Source organism: Stegostoma tigrinum, chromosome 32 (genome assembly GCF_030684315.1).
Source record: "Stegostoma tigrinum isolate sSteTig4 chromosome 32, sSteTig4.hap1, whole genome shotgun sequence".
NCBI lineage: Eukaryota > Metazoa > Chordata > Chondrichthyes > Orectolobiformes > Stegostomatidae > Stegostoma > Stegostoma tigrinum.
This window is the reverse complement of record NC_081385.1, coordinates 8,531,020-8,547,437: the sequence shown is the minus strand read 5'-3', so window position 1 is coordinate 8,547,437 and position 16,418 is coordinate 8,531,020. Positions and strand designations below refer to the sequence as shown.

Genomic DNA, 16,418 nt, shown 5'->3' with positions numbered 1-16,418 from the left:
TCCTCCGGGGGGGCTGGCCCCGCATTTCCCCTGCCGGCGACCTGGGCGTAGGTGGCACCCCGCTGCGGGCATGCCCTATAGAAGTGGCCCGCTTCCCCGCAAAGGTTGCAGCTTCTCTCTCGTGGGCAATCCTTTGCAAGGTGTCCCTCCTCCCTGCAGACGGTGGCTTTGCAGTCGGCCGCCATGTGACCTGACCTACCACAGGCATGGCAGACTTTAGGTTGCCCTGCATAGGTCAGGTAGCCCCTGCTCCCGCCGATCACGAAGCTGGACGGTGGATGTGCGACATTCCCGTCTGCGCCCATCCTCAGCGTCACCTTGGCCTGCCTCTTACTCGTCCAGATGCCAAAGGGGTCCACGATGTCAGTTAGGTCCCCTTCCACCTTCACATACCTTCCGAGGAAGGTCAGGACATCAACTGCTGGCACATGCGGGTTGTACATATGTACAGTCACCATATGGCTCCTCTGTGCTGGCATCACAAACAGTGGGACAGCGGTCAATACAGAGAGGGGGCCCTCACCTCCTTTCTCCTTGAAAACCTCCAGGAAGCGCTCGCAAAGCTTGGCACTCCGGAAGGTCACGTCGTAAAAACCTCCTCCGGGGAAATCCTGCAGGCAGTAAATGTCCGCAGCAGCGAACCCACAACAGTCCAACAGGACCCTCTTCACGAAGAAGGTGCGGTCCACAGGTGCAACTTCATCCACCTTCTTTACGGAAACACAGATGGTGTTCCGGACCCCCTGACCTGGGGCACGAGCACTTGCCGCAGCCATCGTTGCAGGTTGGCTGCTCCCCTGAACCAGCATTAGGCCGAAGCCAGCATTAAGATCCACTGGTCGCAAGGGTGCACAGCCAACCCGACGTCCTCCTTTCACCTCCAAGACAGCACTCTCGTCCTCTCGGTCCACAAGAGAGTGGGTCTTTATTGTGTTCGAGATGTAAGTTAGTTCACTGAGCTTGCCGGTTTGTTCCCAGATGTTTCGTCACCATTCTAGGTAACATCATCAGTGAGCCTTCGACAAAGCGCTGGTGTTATGTCCCGCTTTCTATTTATCTGGTTAGGTTTCCTTGGGTTGGTGATGTCATTTCCTGCGTTATCACCAACACAGGAAATGACATCACCAACCCAAGGAAACCTAACCAGATAAATAGATAGCGGGACATAACACCAGCGCTTCGTCGGAGGCTCACTGATGATGTTACCTAGAATGGTGATGAAACGTCCGAAAACGAACCTTCCAGCTCAGCGAGCAAACTCACATCCATGATACATCATGCAGATTGTAACCACATTTCTACAGTTTAATGTAATGTAAATGTGTTTAACATAAAACAACCCAAGAAAGCTTCACAGAACCACGTTTATTATGTAAGATGTGCAATGAAAATATTTCTGGTAAATTACTGAAGCAATCAGAACGAATACTAAATCAGTAATTTGGGGGATCATGGTAAAGATTTATAGCCATTGAGCAGAACATGTGTTACTTCTTAAACATTGCCAAAGAATTCTTGGTAGTGTTTTACACATTTCCAGCAATTGTTCCACAATTATTGCTGGATCTATTAATTGTATAATAAATAGGCAGAGGATTTGTACACACCTTCTCAATTTACATTCTATTTCTGGCCCTGGTAACACGTTTTTATAAAGGAATTCTTTTCAGCTTTAGAAAAATCAGTTCCAATCACTCTGTGATGTCAAATTGTCTTTTGTGATTTCATTCCATGCTAGACACGTGGTTACCAGGGACCAGTAACAGTCTCAAAATCTGACATAGTGATAACTGTGCTAAAGATCAATCAGCAGTGGTTACCATGGAAATCATGTGGTTACCAGGGATCATGAAGCCATTGTTGTGAACTGAAATCGACCAAATCCGTCCTTATTTCCATCTATTTCACCTTTACGAACATTGGTCCAGAATCCTGTCAATCAAATATAAAACAATAAAAAGTCAACTGAGCTCATTGCAACCAATTAAATTCCTAGAAAGTGGCACTCATGCCTGGTCACAAATGGCCAATGAGTGCATCAGAAGTGAAGACTTTACAATGTGCTTTTTGAATTTGAATAGTTAGGATGTTTTTAAAATATTGTTTTGTTGTAATCCAATTTTCCCTTCACTAAGTACTATTCTTAAAGTTTTATAGCAACTCACCCAAATATGTTAGGATATACCTTTGGAGCAAGTGGGACTTGAAGCCAGGCCACCTAGCTTAGAGGTAAGGACACTATCAGCGTGGTACAAAAGTCCTTTAAATAGCATTCTTTTATTTGCTGTTATGAGCATCACTGGCAAAACCAGCATTTCTTACCATCCCTAATTGAGCTTAGGAAGGTACTGGCTGTTTCTGAGGCATGATTCTATTGCTACTGATTGTTCTCTCGTTGTTTGTTCAAGTGCCTACTACTTATGTAAATCCATCTAGTTAAGTGGCAAAGGAAATCGGGCCACTAAATGCATCAGAGGTGAATCCAATCTCACCCAACATTCACAAATGCACTTTTGACTCAGTGAGAGTCTAAGCTGATTTGGAGAAAACCCACACAAGCTGCCCAGGACCAATACAGAATAAAGCCTGTGAGTTCAATAACGCACTAAAGCATACAAACAGAAACTGAATCCAGACAGGTTATCTTTCTGAAAGAAATATGTAATTACTACAAGTTTGCATCCAGACAAAAAAAAATTCAAGGATACAAATCTGAAATCGATTACTCCTCTAGTTTAAATGGACAGATCAAGCGATATACTTGACAGAGATCATGACAATGCAGTTAATTTGGATATGAGCTCAATATAGACCCTGATTAACGTAAACAACTTCGATTTATACAAAACCTTTAGAATAGTAAAGCATCCCAAGGCATTTCACAGAAGTGATTAAACAATGGGAACTTAGTGAGCTTCATACGATAGAGCACAACATCAATAAATATCTTGGTTTAACTGGTAATTAAGACCATATTACCCAATTATTCTTCATGCCAAAATATAAACTTTCTATTGTTTAATTTGCTGGCCAGAAATTAATGCCAGGATAATGATGGCCTTTTCTTTGAATTTGGAGAATGGGGCTTCATTTCTTTAAAAAGGAGCTGTTGGCTTGATTGAGTTATGTTTTGTAAATAAACTACAATAGCATCCTGGCTTTGTTGTTGTGTGATCTGTATAAAAAACTAATATTTTAAATAACCCACTCACAGGACCAGGCATGATTAAAAATTGGACCTTTGTACAAAGTCAGCGTTTTCCATAAAAGCAAAATACTGAGGATGTTGACAAATCAGAAATAAAAGCATCAAGCCAGGTAGCATCCCTGGAGAGAGAGAGAGAGCGCGCAAGAGAGCGAGAGAGAGAAAGCGAGAGAGAGAGAGAGAGAGAGAGAGAGAGAGACAGGGTTAATATTTTAAGTCAATGTCCTTTCACAGAAGTAAACATTCCACAAAATGATAATTTGTACCCAAGATAGAGGATTACTAACAAGGCCAGATTTTGTTGTCCATCCCTAATTACTCAAGAGAATACTGGGAAGCTACCTTATGGAACTGCTACAGTCCATAGATGGGGTAGATACACTCACAATGCTGTCAGGAAGAGTATTCCAGGATGATCCCCCAGAGAAAATGTCTGGGGAATTGGGAGGTGGTGGTTGTCCCATGTGCCTGCTGCCCTTGTACTCTAGGTCTTAGATGTCACAGGTTTGGAAGATGCTACTGAGGGAGCCTGGAGGCCTTGCTACAGTGTATCCTGCGCATGGCAGATACCGGTGCTCCTGTTACCAGTAGTGAAAACAGTGACTGTTTAAGTTGATGTATGGATTACCAGATGAGCAACTACCTTATCTTGGATGATACTGAACCTCTTGGGCACTAGTGAAACTGCACTCATCAGAAAAGTGAAGAATATTCTAACGTATACTTTGTAGACGGTGGACAGGCTTTGGAGATTGAGGTGATGCAATTCACCATGGAAATCCATCTCTTTCACCTGCTGTTACAGCTAAATGGCTTCTTTTTTAGCATGGCTTGTGAAGTTAAGGTTCTGGTCGTTGCTAATCCCGCCTGGATGATAGTAAGGAAATCAGCAATAGTAATGAAAGTAACTTTCAACAGATGTTAGCTTGTTGGAAAGGATCATTGCCTGGCACGTGTCACAACTGTCATTTCCCAATTATCATCCCAAGCCCGACTACTGTCTTGGTCTTGCTGCATGCTTCAGTAGTGGATCAACAAGGTGCTGTAAGCAATGATTAAACATTGTCACTTCTGACTTTACGCTGGAAGGAAGACCTTGATGAAATAGTTGAAGGTGGTTAGGCCTAAAGAACTGCAGTGATGTCAAACTGTAAAGAATCTCTAAGGTGCCTGTAGTGCATTTAACCTGCTTCATATCTGTATTTTAGATTCAGACCATAACTCACTCACAATCTCACTGTAAGAAAATTTGGATGAATATTTGATGCAGACATCAGAACAAAGCTATAGAAAGGCAATGAGGGAAGGGGAGTTGTAGGAGTGTAAGGGAAAGAGGGGAAAGAAAAAACGTGGGAGGCAAAGAGAGACATGAAGGTGACAATGCTAAGTGGAGGCTGTGAGGGGGTATTTATGGGGGGGTAGGTTGATGTTGGGCACAAGTGTGATCAATGTGATGAAAATGATGGCAGGAGGGTGATGATAATGATGGGTGTTGGTTTAGAAATCGGAGGAAGGGCTACTTTGGGGTGATGTTAAGAGTGGCAGTGATGATAATGACAGGGTTGATTGAAGTGAGGTTGGTGTTGGTTAAAAATGTTATGGTGATGGCCGGTGAAATACGGTGATGCTGATGGGTGTTGTTGGTGTAGGGTGACCATGATGAGCAAGGAGGTGATGGTGATGTTGGCAAGGACAATGGATAACGATGGTGATACAGATGGAATTCACAATGGGCATTTGGTTGATGTTAAGAGTGGGGCGAGGTAATTGTTAGTGCAGTGATGTGAGGATTAAGGTTAAGAGTAAGATTGCTGTTAAGGGAATGGTGGGGTGATGGTATTATGGTCTTAATGATGGGTCTGATAAGGGATAATATGGCCAGTGGGAGAGCGGATGTGTAGGTGTTCCCTCCCTCATCATTCCATTCCAACCCTCCCCCCTGTCTCCCTCCCTCCATGCCTCCCTTTCCCTCCCTCTACCCCTCTCTCCCTCCCTCTACCCCACTTCACTCCGCCGTCGGCTCCATAGCAACCGGTCGCGTACCTGAGCCGCTGGGCCCGCGCTGCCGTTAAGCGCCGGGAAAGCCGCCCCCATGAACGTGCTCCCGCTCCAGGGACACGGCCCCTGCCAATTTAACAGCTTCCAGAATTATAACAAAAATACACAAAATAAATGGAACTAAAATCACTTCCGGTGCCACAATTCAAGCAGAGCGGCCTCTCCTCCCGCCCCTCTACACCTCTCGGACTATTCGATTGGCTCATAATGCCAACATTTGGATGGATGTCGGCTTCCGATTGGCTTTTCTGGCCGTCATTCAAATACGCCTGTATTCCACCTCCCGATGTTGCAAACAATGCGCAGGCGCACCGCTGCCGCTGCGCCTACCGGGAGTTGTAGTTTTTCCAGTTCAGATAAATTGCAATCTGGAGAGAATTTGGGGATACAAAACTCAAGGGCGAAGGCATTTCAATACCTGTGGCTCCATAACTATTTATCTGAGCCCTACTGAAAAAAGCAAATATGTTCTAAGTAAAAATTACAATTCAAAGCTTTTGGACTGCGAGATTTATTTGGATGCATCCCTCTGTGTGCAATAGAAACGGTGCTCATTTCCAGATTTTCTTTCTGTGTGGGATGCACAGAAAAGCACCAGAAGCAGGCACTTGAACGTACAGCAGAGTTCCCAATCATTAACAGCAACAACATTAGAAACTACAACACCCAGAGGGCTTTATCAACCTTGCTCCCTCTGCTTTTCCCAGCGTCATTCCTGTATTTTACTGTATGTACAATAGTTCTTCCGTTGGAGTGGGGAAGCAGAGAGACAGTAGGAAGATTGTTCAGGCTTTGCTGATGCTGTCTCTACCGAAACCCATCACCATTTATTCTATCACGCATCGATCCACAACCTCAAGTCGTGGAGTGATGAACAATAATGGCATTTTCTGCAGCTTTCCAGACTGTCCATGAAGATCCAGTCATGTAAATCAGGAATGAACCTTTCACTCCCTGCCTTTTTTTTAAATGCCGTTCCTTTTAAACCCATCAATGAAGCATCTGACGCCGAGTCTTTGCCTTTCCCCCACATGTCTCAATGTAGTGCGAGAGGGGGTTAAATAAATATATTTTGCAGGCAGCTGCTGTGCAATCGCGCTTGTCTTTTCTTTCTAAATAAAAGAAAGGGAAGAAAGTATTTCGAAATGATTTTTTGTCCCCTTTCTCGTTTTATGCTGTTGCTTTGCTCTTTGATTGAATGGTTGTATTGCAATGGAGAGCCGTCAGGGATCAAGGTCCCTCTGAAAAATGATATCGGGATCCCCAGCAGGTTGCCCAGAGCTGCCGATGAGACTGGCCGGAGACAAAGTATCAATTTTATGGATATGGTTGATAATCTGAGAGGGAAATCTGGACAGGGATATTATGTGGAGATGACAATAGGAACACCCGCTCAGAAGGTAAGAGTGGAGTGGTATTTAATATATAACTGATGTATTAAATTCATGTATCTATGCATGTATGTATTGACATCGATAATTATGTTTGTTCTGCATTGTAAATTGTATCTAAGAATAATGACAATACCCGGTATCAAAATACAGTAACAATGTTGGCTATTTTTAATATATTAGTTTAACAATTCATTTATACAGGCATCATTATTTTGAAAGTAGCATATTTAGTGCCAGCCTGGTTTTGAATAAAAGGTGCCACTTAAATGTGCAGAAAGGTGTTTGTCCAATCTTTTGCTACGGCAGCGTGGGAGAAACTGCTGGGGAACGCATCACTGAGTCACTTCCACGTAAAGTCTCCCGTGACAAATGCAATCTACCAAAATACAATGGTCTTTCTTCTTAAACATTTGATTTTGTTTCTTTAAAAGATTTGTCAAACACTTATTCAAGAAAATACCCCTTTAATTGGAAGGCTACTTCTTTGAAACCATCGTAAAATTGACAAATAGATTTGGGAATAATTACACTTCAGTTCCACCCAAAATCAATGTTTGTACTGAGCCAGAAAGCAGCTTGCTAATTTCCATTTGTCTTCAGATGCAAAGAGGATTTCTTCCAGTTGATGGAAAAATTCTTTCGTAAGACTCCTTGGAAATGAGTGTAAAACTAAAACAAAGATTCAGATTGGGTAAGAGAAATTTGTTTCTCTGATGGTTCAGGTGGTAAGCATATTATCCGCTGCAGAATTCAGCCACATACATCAAAAACCAGGTTTGATTACTTCCTACACTTACTATTCTAGGGTCATACCACAAAGCCTCAGGGCATCTGTGCGGAGGTGGGGGTGGGGGGGAGAGTAAAGAAATCAGCCAGAATTCCCATTACTCATCCCTCTGCAGTAACTTCGGCTGGTGAGTGATGGAGGGCAAATGCTAGCTGGATTATGCCTCAGTGGAACCCATTATCTAGCTTCAAATATTAATTTTAATCCTGCTGTTTGTTTTTAGTATAATTTTAATTAATAATTTCAAAAGGACTCTTTTTTAATCTTCTGCATCTCTTTTAAATCAACTTAGAGATCCGCTTTACTCATTTTCTAATAAGAAATTATCGATCTGACACATTATATCAGTCTTTTAAACAGTTTACAACCAGAGAATGTTCTTGTGTTGATTTTTGTTCATTCAGGAGGGAGGTTAGTTTTAGGACTTTTCACATAGGCATTGCTGTAAGTCATAAATTTAACATTACAGTATTTATGTTTGGAAAACCTCTCAGTAGTAGTGAACAGAAGTTTTGGTCCAGTAGTTTTGAGTTTAATCAATAACCTTTGTTCAGTTTAGTTGATGTTAAACCGAGGACAGTTCACTCAATCATTTTAGAATAACATAGCAAAATGTTGACTCATGAGTTAATATTTGACAGTTTTGCTGAATGGCAAAACTGAGAATCATCTTTAAAGTCATCATTGTAAGTCAAATTATTGTCTTCTTTGTGTTTCTTTTGGACAAGAAGACGTAATACATCATAGCATTGTCCTTTTATGACCGTTTTTTGCTTGAATCTAACCAAGATCAATGGAATAAAATAATAGTCATAGAGTTGTACAGCACAGAAACAGACTTTTCAGTCCAGCTCGTCCATGCCGAACACATACCCTAAATTGATCTGGTGCCATTTGCCAGCATTTGTCCCATTTTCTTCTTACTCATATACCCATCTAGATGCCTTTTAATGTTGTAATTGTACCCATCTCCATGACCTTCTCTGGAAGCTCATTGCAGACACGCACAACCGTCTGTGTGAAAAAGTTGCCCCCTAGGTCCCTTTTAAATCTTTCCCCTCTCATCTTTAACATATGCCTTCAAGTTTTGAATTCCCCTACCCTGGGAGAAAGACCTTGGCTATTCACCCTATCCGTCCTCCTCATGATTTTGTAAATTTCTATAAAGTCACTCCTCAGCTTCCAACGTTCCAGGGAAAATAGCACTGGCCTATTCAGCCGCTCCCTATAGCTCCAACCCTAGCAACATCCTTAAAACATTTTTCTGAACCTTTTCAGGTTTCACAGCAAATTTCCCATAGCAGGGAGACCAGAATTCTTCACACTATCTACTGGCAATTCCACATGAAATGAATTTGTAAAATCTTAACCAACAGTAACATAAAAATGAGGAGTAGGAGTAGGCCATTCAGTCCCTCAAGTTTACTCCACAATTGGATATGATCATGGCTGATCTCCTCTCGACCTCAACTCCAAATTCCTGCCTACTCCTATAACCCTTCAACCTGTTGACTAATTAGACATCTGTTTGATTCCTCCCTAAATTTATGCAATGTCCTAGCATCCACCATACTCTGGGATAGTGAATTACACAGATTCACCACCCTTTGAGAGAAGTAACTTCTCCTCATTTCTGTATTAAATCTGCTATTTCTTAATCTAAAACTATGACCTCTTGTTCTAGACTGCCCGTTTCTTTGTCTATTTTGTCAGTCCCCTGAAGTTAATGCAGGTTATTCATCTCTCAAATGCCCAAAACCTTTTGTCCATCTACAAGGCACAAGTCAGAAATGAGATAAAGTACTCCCCAATTGCCTAGATGATTGCAACCTCAACAACCCTCTTGAGGCTTAACACCATCCAGAACAAAGCAGCCTGCTTAATAGGCATTGTATCCACCACTTTCAACATTTACACCTCTCACCACATATGCACTGAGGCAGCAGTGTATGCCATCTACAAGATGGAATGCTGTAAATCATTAATGCTTCTTCAATTGTTCCTTCCAAACTTGTGACCCCTACCATCTAGAAAGACAACTGCAGATCCATGGGGATACACTACCCCCAAGTTCCTGGCTATGTCTCACACCATCCTGTCTTGGAAATATAATGGTGTACCTTCACTGTCAAATTCCTGGAACTCCCTCCCTGGACATACACTGCAGAGATTGCAGCGTGTTTTGGAGGCAGCTCCTAGCACCATTTCAAGGCCATTCTGTCAAGTATGTTAGAATAGGATTTATTTTAAACTTCTAATTTGTTCATGGGATGTTGGCATCACTGGCAAGACCAACATTAGTTGTCTAATGTTGGGCAACTAGTGTTGGTCTTGCCAGTGATGCCAACATCCCATGAACAAATTAGAAGTTTAAAATAAATCCTATTCTAACATACTTGACAGAAGAATCACAGAAATCTTTGGGCCCATCCTACGAGCACCGGCTGATTAAATGAGCAGTTTATTTTGAGCCTTTTAACATACATAGAACATAGAACATTACAGCACAGTACAGGCCCTTCGGCCTTCGATGTTGTGCCGACCTGTCATACCAATCTGAAGCCCATCTAACCTACACTGTTCCATGTACATCCATATGCTTATCCAATGACGACTTAAAGGTACCTAAAGTTGGCGAATCTACTACCGTTGCAGACAAAGCGTTCCATTCCTTTACTACTCTCTGAGTAAAGAAAGTACCTCTGACATCTGTCCTGTATCTTTCACCCCTCAATTTAAAGCTATGCCCCCTCGTGCTCACCATCACCATCCGAGGAAAAAGGCTCTCCCTATCCACCCTGTCTAACCCTCTGATTATTTTATATGTCTCAATTTTTTTTTACAGGGCTCTCACCCACTCCTCTCAGTAACACCGACTGACTGTCACAGGGCCCTCACCTGCTGCTCTCAGTAACACTGACTGACTGTCACTGGGCCCTCACCCCCTTCCCTCAGTAACACTGACTGACTGTCACAGGACTCTCACTCCCTCCTCTCAGTAACGCTGACTGACTGTCACAGGGCCCTCACCCCCTATAATTGCCTATAATCTCACAGAATCTTAATTTATAGACAATAGTGTAATTCCATATTGAATGCTTCAATTGAATGTGCCTCCACCCCATTGCCAGGCAGTGCATTTCACACCTTACCACTCACTGTGTGACAAAGCTTCTTCCTATATCACCTTGGTTTCTCTCAGCACTTTCTTTAAATCTTGCCCCCTTCTTCTCAATCATTTCATGAGTTCCCTACTTACTCTGTCTAGAACCTTTCTGAAATTGAATCATGCTCACCATCAGTGTTTCACACCAAAATCACCAGTTTGGAAGCAGAGCTTGTGTGTATGGCCCACTGTCCATTGCGTATTTCAATGAGAATGCTGCCTCTAATGGTAGCAATCAACGACAACATACTAATGGTGGGAATTTCCATGAAAATGAATGCTTCTGTCTATCATGTGCCATGTTTGGGAGCCCTCCCAGTAATGCCAGAACTACACAAAGGCAACACAAAGTGGAAAGGGAGGAAGACATGATTAGTGATGCATGATGAAAAGTAACATTAATGAAGAAAGAGCGGGAACCGATGCAAAGCAAAATTGGTGTGTAGTGGACAGGAAAGAAGGTTACCTCAGAGTACAACAGATGGGCAAATGAGCCAAGGATTGGCAGATGGAGTTTAATTTAAATAAATGTGAGGTGCTGCATTTAGTTGGATAAATCAGGGCAGGGCTTATACACTTAATGGTAAGGTCCTGGGGAGCGTTGCGAACAAAGAGGTCTTGGGGTGCACATTCATAACTCCTTGAAAGTAGAGTCGCAGGTAGGCAGGGGGTTATTGAGAAGGGCTATCGGAAAGATGTTGTTAAAGAAGCATCACAGGCTGAGGGGTGACCTTATAGAGGTTTATAAAATCATGCGGGGCATGAATAAGGTGAATAACCAAGATCTTTTCCCCAGGGTAGAGGAGTCTAAAACTAGAAGACGTAGGATTAAGGTGAGAGGGGAGCAATTTAAAATGGACCGAAAGCGCAACTTTTTCACACATTTGGTGTTGCATGTTGGGAATGAGCTGCCAGAGGATGTGGTAGAGGCTGGTACAATTATAACATTTAAAAGGCATCTGGATGGGTACATGGATAGGAATGGTTTAGAGGGATATGGGCCAAATGCTGAAAAATAGGAGTAGATTAATTTAGGATATCTGGTCGGCATGGACAAGTTCAACCGATGCGTCAGTTTCCATGCTGTACATCTCTGTAACTCCAAGAATCAGCTATGCTGGGAGGTAAAAATGCCAACCTGAAAAGAAGAATTTCAACAGTAGAAAGGCGTTTAAATTGATGATGCAGTATTGTGCCAGCTGGACTGATGACAGTGGAGCACCCCAGCTCGAAGAAGAGTTTTGTCAGACTTGAAATGTTAACTCTGCTTCTCCCTCCACAGATGCTGCCAGACCCACTGACTTTCTCCAACACTTTCTGGTTTTACTTTAGGTGTTCTTGGTCCCTTCTGTTCAGTGAATGCTATTGACAATATTTGCTGCCATCTTGAACCAACAATGCAATCCTCCAGCATTGTGTTAAATAGTAGCACCAATCATGACTCAATGCATAACTGAAGCTCTGTGATCAATCTAATTCAATTTCCTTTGCATCTTCTAAAAATCAGCCTCATCGATCTTGTTCCACTGCATAAAAGACTTTAACCATTTGCGTCATTTCAAAAAATTAGCTGAACTTCCAGAAGTCAACCTGTTTAAAGCAAATAAATATTCATTAGTCATAGATTTCTGTGTGACCTTTCAGAGCACAGAGCTGTATGTCCTCTCAGAGGTCCCTTATGTATGCAGCTGAATAAATATTCTTGTTCAGATCAAAGTAATGCAAAGTTTTTTTTCATAGTAAGTTAAGGCAGTCACTGACTGATCATGAACAGATCTTTATAGATCTGTTGATTTTGTTTGTCAGGTCTATTCTTTAATTGAAATACCTGAGGGAAGGCTTGCAGTGCAGAGCAACACAATGGCTGGAAAAAATAAGAGAGAGGATGAATAAAGTCAGTAGCATCAATTACACAACACTAAGTTTGAGGTTTTGGATGGTAGTTAGAAGGAAAGACAGAGTGTTCACTTTTTCCGCAATCCTGGTTAAGTGTAGGTTAAAAGTTGGAGACAGATCAAAAACCTCTCAGTTTTAATTAACACACTGGGGATGTGGCTGGAATTGCAGACATTTAATATGGAGTATTGGAACTTAGAAAGAGTAAGCCAGGAAAGAAGTACAGCTCTGTGCTATCGGTAAAATAAAGTGACACAAACATGGTAGCAACAACATCGACAATTTCCGTTTAAACAGTTTTCGTAGTTCTGTAACCTCCTCCTGCCTATGTCAGATGAAGGCGAGGGGTAGAGAAACAGGAATGTGTATCCAATTTAAGGATCTTCAATAAAATTTCTCCTTACTTGGCCGTTCAGGCAACAAAGTGCTATACATCATTTTCCAGAAATTTCCAGATCTAGTCACTCCTGCTGCGAGGAGGTCCACAGGAATAGGTAACAGGAATGAGATGATTGTTATTTTCCTGTCAGCATCAATTGCTATCTTGTCAGTTTTGTGGAGTGTTAAATGCTGTACTTGCCTTTTAGCAGGTCACATATCCAGCTACAAAACTGCAAGACAGCATATCCCTGTCGGCACTCAGCAGGCATCTAACAAACTTCCCAGTCTCCACAATCTAACAGGTACATTCTCCCTTTCATGCCAGAATACAAAGCTCGATATTAGCTATCTGCATACCAGCTCCTCCCATCCCCCCACCATCACCCACCCTACTGCTCCCTATCAGAGTTGAGAATGTTATGGTAATAATCAGAACAGTGTTGTAGGATGCATTTAAAACTAACATCTTTAAGATTGTCTTGAGGACCATAGTAATAATGAGCTCCCCTCACCTTAGGCTTTACCCTTGAGCAGCACCTCTCAACCCCATCCCAACAATTATATGCCCCACTAATACCCTAAACTGAACATGAGCAACCAACAACAGCCACTTGCCTTTATATAGTGTCTTTAGTGCTGTGAAAATACCCTCAGGTTTCTCACAGGGGCATCTAGATATTGAGCCACAGAAGGAGAAATGGAACAGGTGAGTATAAGTTTTTTAAAAAGTACAGTAGATTTTGAGAAGCATCTTGAAAGAAGGGAGTGAGGGAGGTGGAAACATTTAGGGACAGAATTCCAGACTTAGGGACCTGGCAGCTGAAGGCATGGCTGCCAACGGTGTAGTAAAGAAATTGGGGATATGCAAGAGGCTAAAGTTGTAGTTGCAGAGAAATCTTGGAAAGTTGTAGGGCTTTTAAGTCATTAAATGTTAAACAGACTCAAAAGAAAATGTTCTGGTTTACACTTCATGAGATTACAATTTTTTTGCATTATTATATTTTAGTATTTCTCTGTGGCTGCACAAGACTTCCAAATAAATCAGTCAGTTCAGTAATTACACAGGAAGAGCATTTTTGAGCAGCAGAATATTAAAGTGAAATATTGGTGATTATTGTTTCATCACTGCTGATGCAATCTGGAGTAATGAATTAAGATGTTAATATGAAAAGTAAAATGGCTTATCTTCTATTTTCCTCAATGTTATACATATTTCTTTTGGCTGTTTCTTTTATTTCTGCTCCTGTTTTTAATCCTGACTTTTATATACTAAAATGGCACCAGAGAATGGTGGCTTTGTACACATTTTACTTTATTCCTGTATTCCTGTATTCAAGTAAATGTGACAATTAAATCTTAATCTAAACCATATGTGAATGTGAAAAATCACCCTTTGAGCAGAAAGGGGATGACCACAATGTTTGATATATGATGAAGAAGGTCAGATCTTTTCATCTGATGGGCACATACATGCATCTCCACCCGATGCTTCTTCCCAAATCTAAAGGCCTAATCTCTGGCACTTGTTTTTCTTCCTCATTGTATATTAACCAGAACTGAAAGATTGTAGCTAGCCAGTGAAATTAGACAAGTTTGGAGGGTGTCTGGTCTCCAGAAAAGAGAACATTGGAATGGTCTCATAGAGCAGGGTTTTCCAAAGTGGGAACAGGCAACCCAAGTGGGTCTTGAGCAGGAAGTTTGGGGTCATGAGCTCCAGGGCAGTGGGGGAGAAGGGAGAAGACCTATGAAAATAGACTGACACCCTCGCCTATTCCCTTAGACCTTCCCCTATCTCCCCACAACCACCACTAGTTGTCCAGTTCTCACTGTGGAAAGGTCATGGCAATTTTCAGGTCCTCGTAAAGGGTGTCACAGTGGAAAAAAAAATGTTTGTGCAGCATTGACATAGCGGTCTTTAAAACTCTGAAACTGTGCGAGAATAAAGGTGTGCAGAAGATGGTTCCACTTTTGGGAAGAACAGAACTGAGGGTCATAACTATAAAATAGTCAAAAATAAATCCAATTGGGAATGAGGGTGAACTTCAGGATAGTGGTAAAATATTTTCTAATCAACCTGTGCAGAGATGTTACTACACATCTCTGAAGCAAGTGAGACTTAAACCCAAGCCTTCTGCCTCAGAGGTACAGACATAACACTCCACTACAAGAGCCTTTCCAATGTAGATACATCTTAATGTTTTCTAGTCAACCTGTTCAGAGCTGTTATTAGGTACCTCTGGAGCAGGTGGGACGTGATTATGGGCCTGCTGTGCAGAATTAGAGACACTGTCACTGCACTACATGAGGCCTTCAGGAGTGTGGTAAATATTAATGAAATGGTAATTATATTGATAGGATACACAGACAAATGAAGGGTCTTGTTTAATTAGATACTTAGAGCACTCACTGTAGATTGATTATGTAAATATCTTAGAGCAGTTATTAAGGATGCTTGTGGTAATGTCCCTACCTCTGGACTAGGAAGCCTGGATTCCAGTCTCACTTGCTTCTGAAATATGTCCAGACATGTCTGTACAAGTTGATTTAACAATACCTTATAATTCATACTTTTGATTCTTTTGGTGCAGTGCTAGTAACCCTATCTTTGGACTAAGAGACCCAGGTTAAAGTTCTGCTTCAGAGGTGTATAATAACATCCCTGTACAGTTTGATAAGAAATATCTAAAATAAGGTTGGCATATTTATAAAAAGGAACTGTGCATGGGATAGTGTGTGAAATCATCCCACAAAACAAATTTTTAAATTTAAATTCAGGCTCTGACTATTGTTGTAGTGCCCCTACAATGGCAATGTTAATTTGTTAGGTTTAAGCAAGTTTAATTAGTTATTTTTAAGGTAGTATCAAGAAAAACTGCCGGGACACTGTCGTGGCAGATAGGAAGCAGACATATATAGATTCCTTACAGTGTGGAAGCAGGCCATTCAGCCCACCAAGTCCACATTGACCTTCTGTAGAGCATCCCACCCAGACACAACCCCCTAACCTATGCCTGTAACAGTCCATTTCCCATGGCTAATCCACCCAACCTACACATTCCTGGTCCAGGGGAGGAAGTCAGAGGACACCCATGCAGGCACATGAAGAATGTGCAAACTCCACACAGTCAGCCCCTGAGGGTGGAATCAAGTCCAGGTCCCTAGTGTTGTGAGGCAGCTTTGCTAGCCACTGAGCTACCATGCCGCATTTGGTAAATAATATCAAGAAAATGATTTGTATCTAGTTTGATATTTCACCATCTGGTTTGGGATCTGATTACTGGTGAGCATGTGGAACTGACTGCCATGATGGAGTAGATGAGGTTAATAGTTTTGTTGCATTTAAAGGCAAACAAGATAAGTATGCGCCGGAGAAAGAAACATGCTGAAATGAAGAGGTGTGGGAGAGGGAGTGGGCAGAAACACCAGCCAAGAGCACTTGGATTGAATGGCCCATTTCAGGGCTGTGCACTCTCCATGTTACTGAAATACACAAAAGAAGCTGGCAGTAACACCAAGTCACCGTTGGCAAAT

The 16,418-nt window shown here is 42.0% G+C and overlaps 2 protein-coding genes across 12 annotated transcripts in view; one reads left to right on the top strand and one right to left on the bottom strand.

The window, feature by feature from the left end:
* Window positions 1–5,436, bottom strand: part of LOC125466890 (centrosomal protein of 164 kDa-like) — a 283,480-nt gene extending 278,044 nt beyond the window's left edge. For 10 of the 11 annotated variants that reach the window (XM_059639128.1, XM_059639131.1, XM_059639132.1 and 7 more), the window contains exons 1-2: window positions 5,249–5,436; window positions 1,821–1,932 (exon numbers count right to left, since the gene is read on the bottom strand). The gene's annotated coding sequence lies outside the window, so the exon portion shown is untranslated. The remainder of the gene's footprint in view (window positions 1–1,820; window positions 1,933–5,248) is intronic. The other variant, XM_059639130.1, reaches the window with a different exon arrangement.
* Window positions 5,437–6,000: 564 nt separating this feature from the next.
* Window positions 6,001–16,418, top strand: part of bace1 (beta-secretase 1) — a 134,783-nt gene continuing 124,365 nt past the window's right edge. Inside the window, exon 1 of the mRNA XM_048562131.2 lies at window positions 6,001–6,663. Within this exon, the coding sequence (XP_048418088.1) occupies window positions 6,409–6,663 (255 nt within the window). The 5' untranslated portion in view covers window positions 6,001–6,408. The remainder of the gene's footprint in view (window positions 6,664–16,418) is intronic.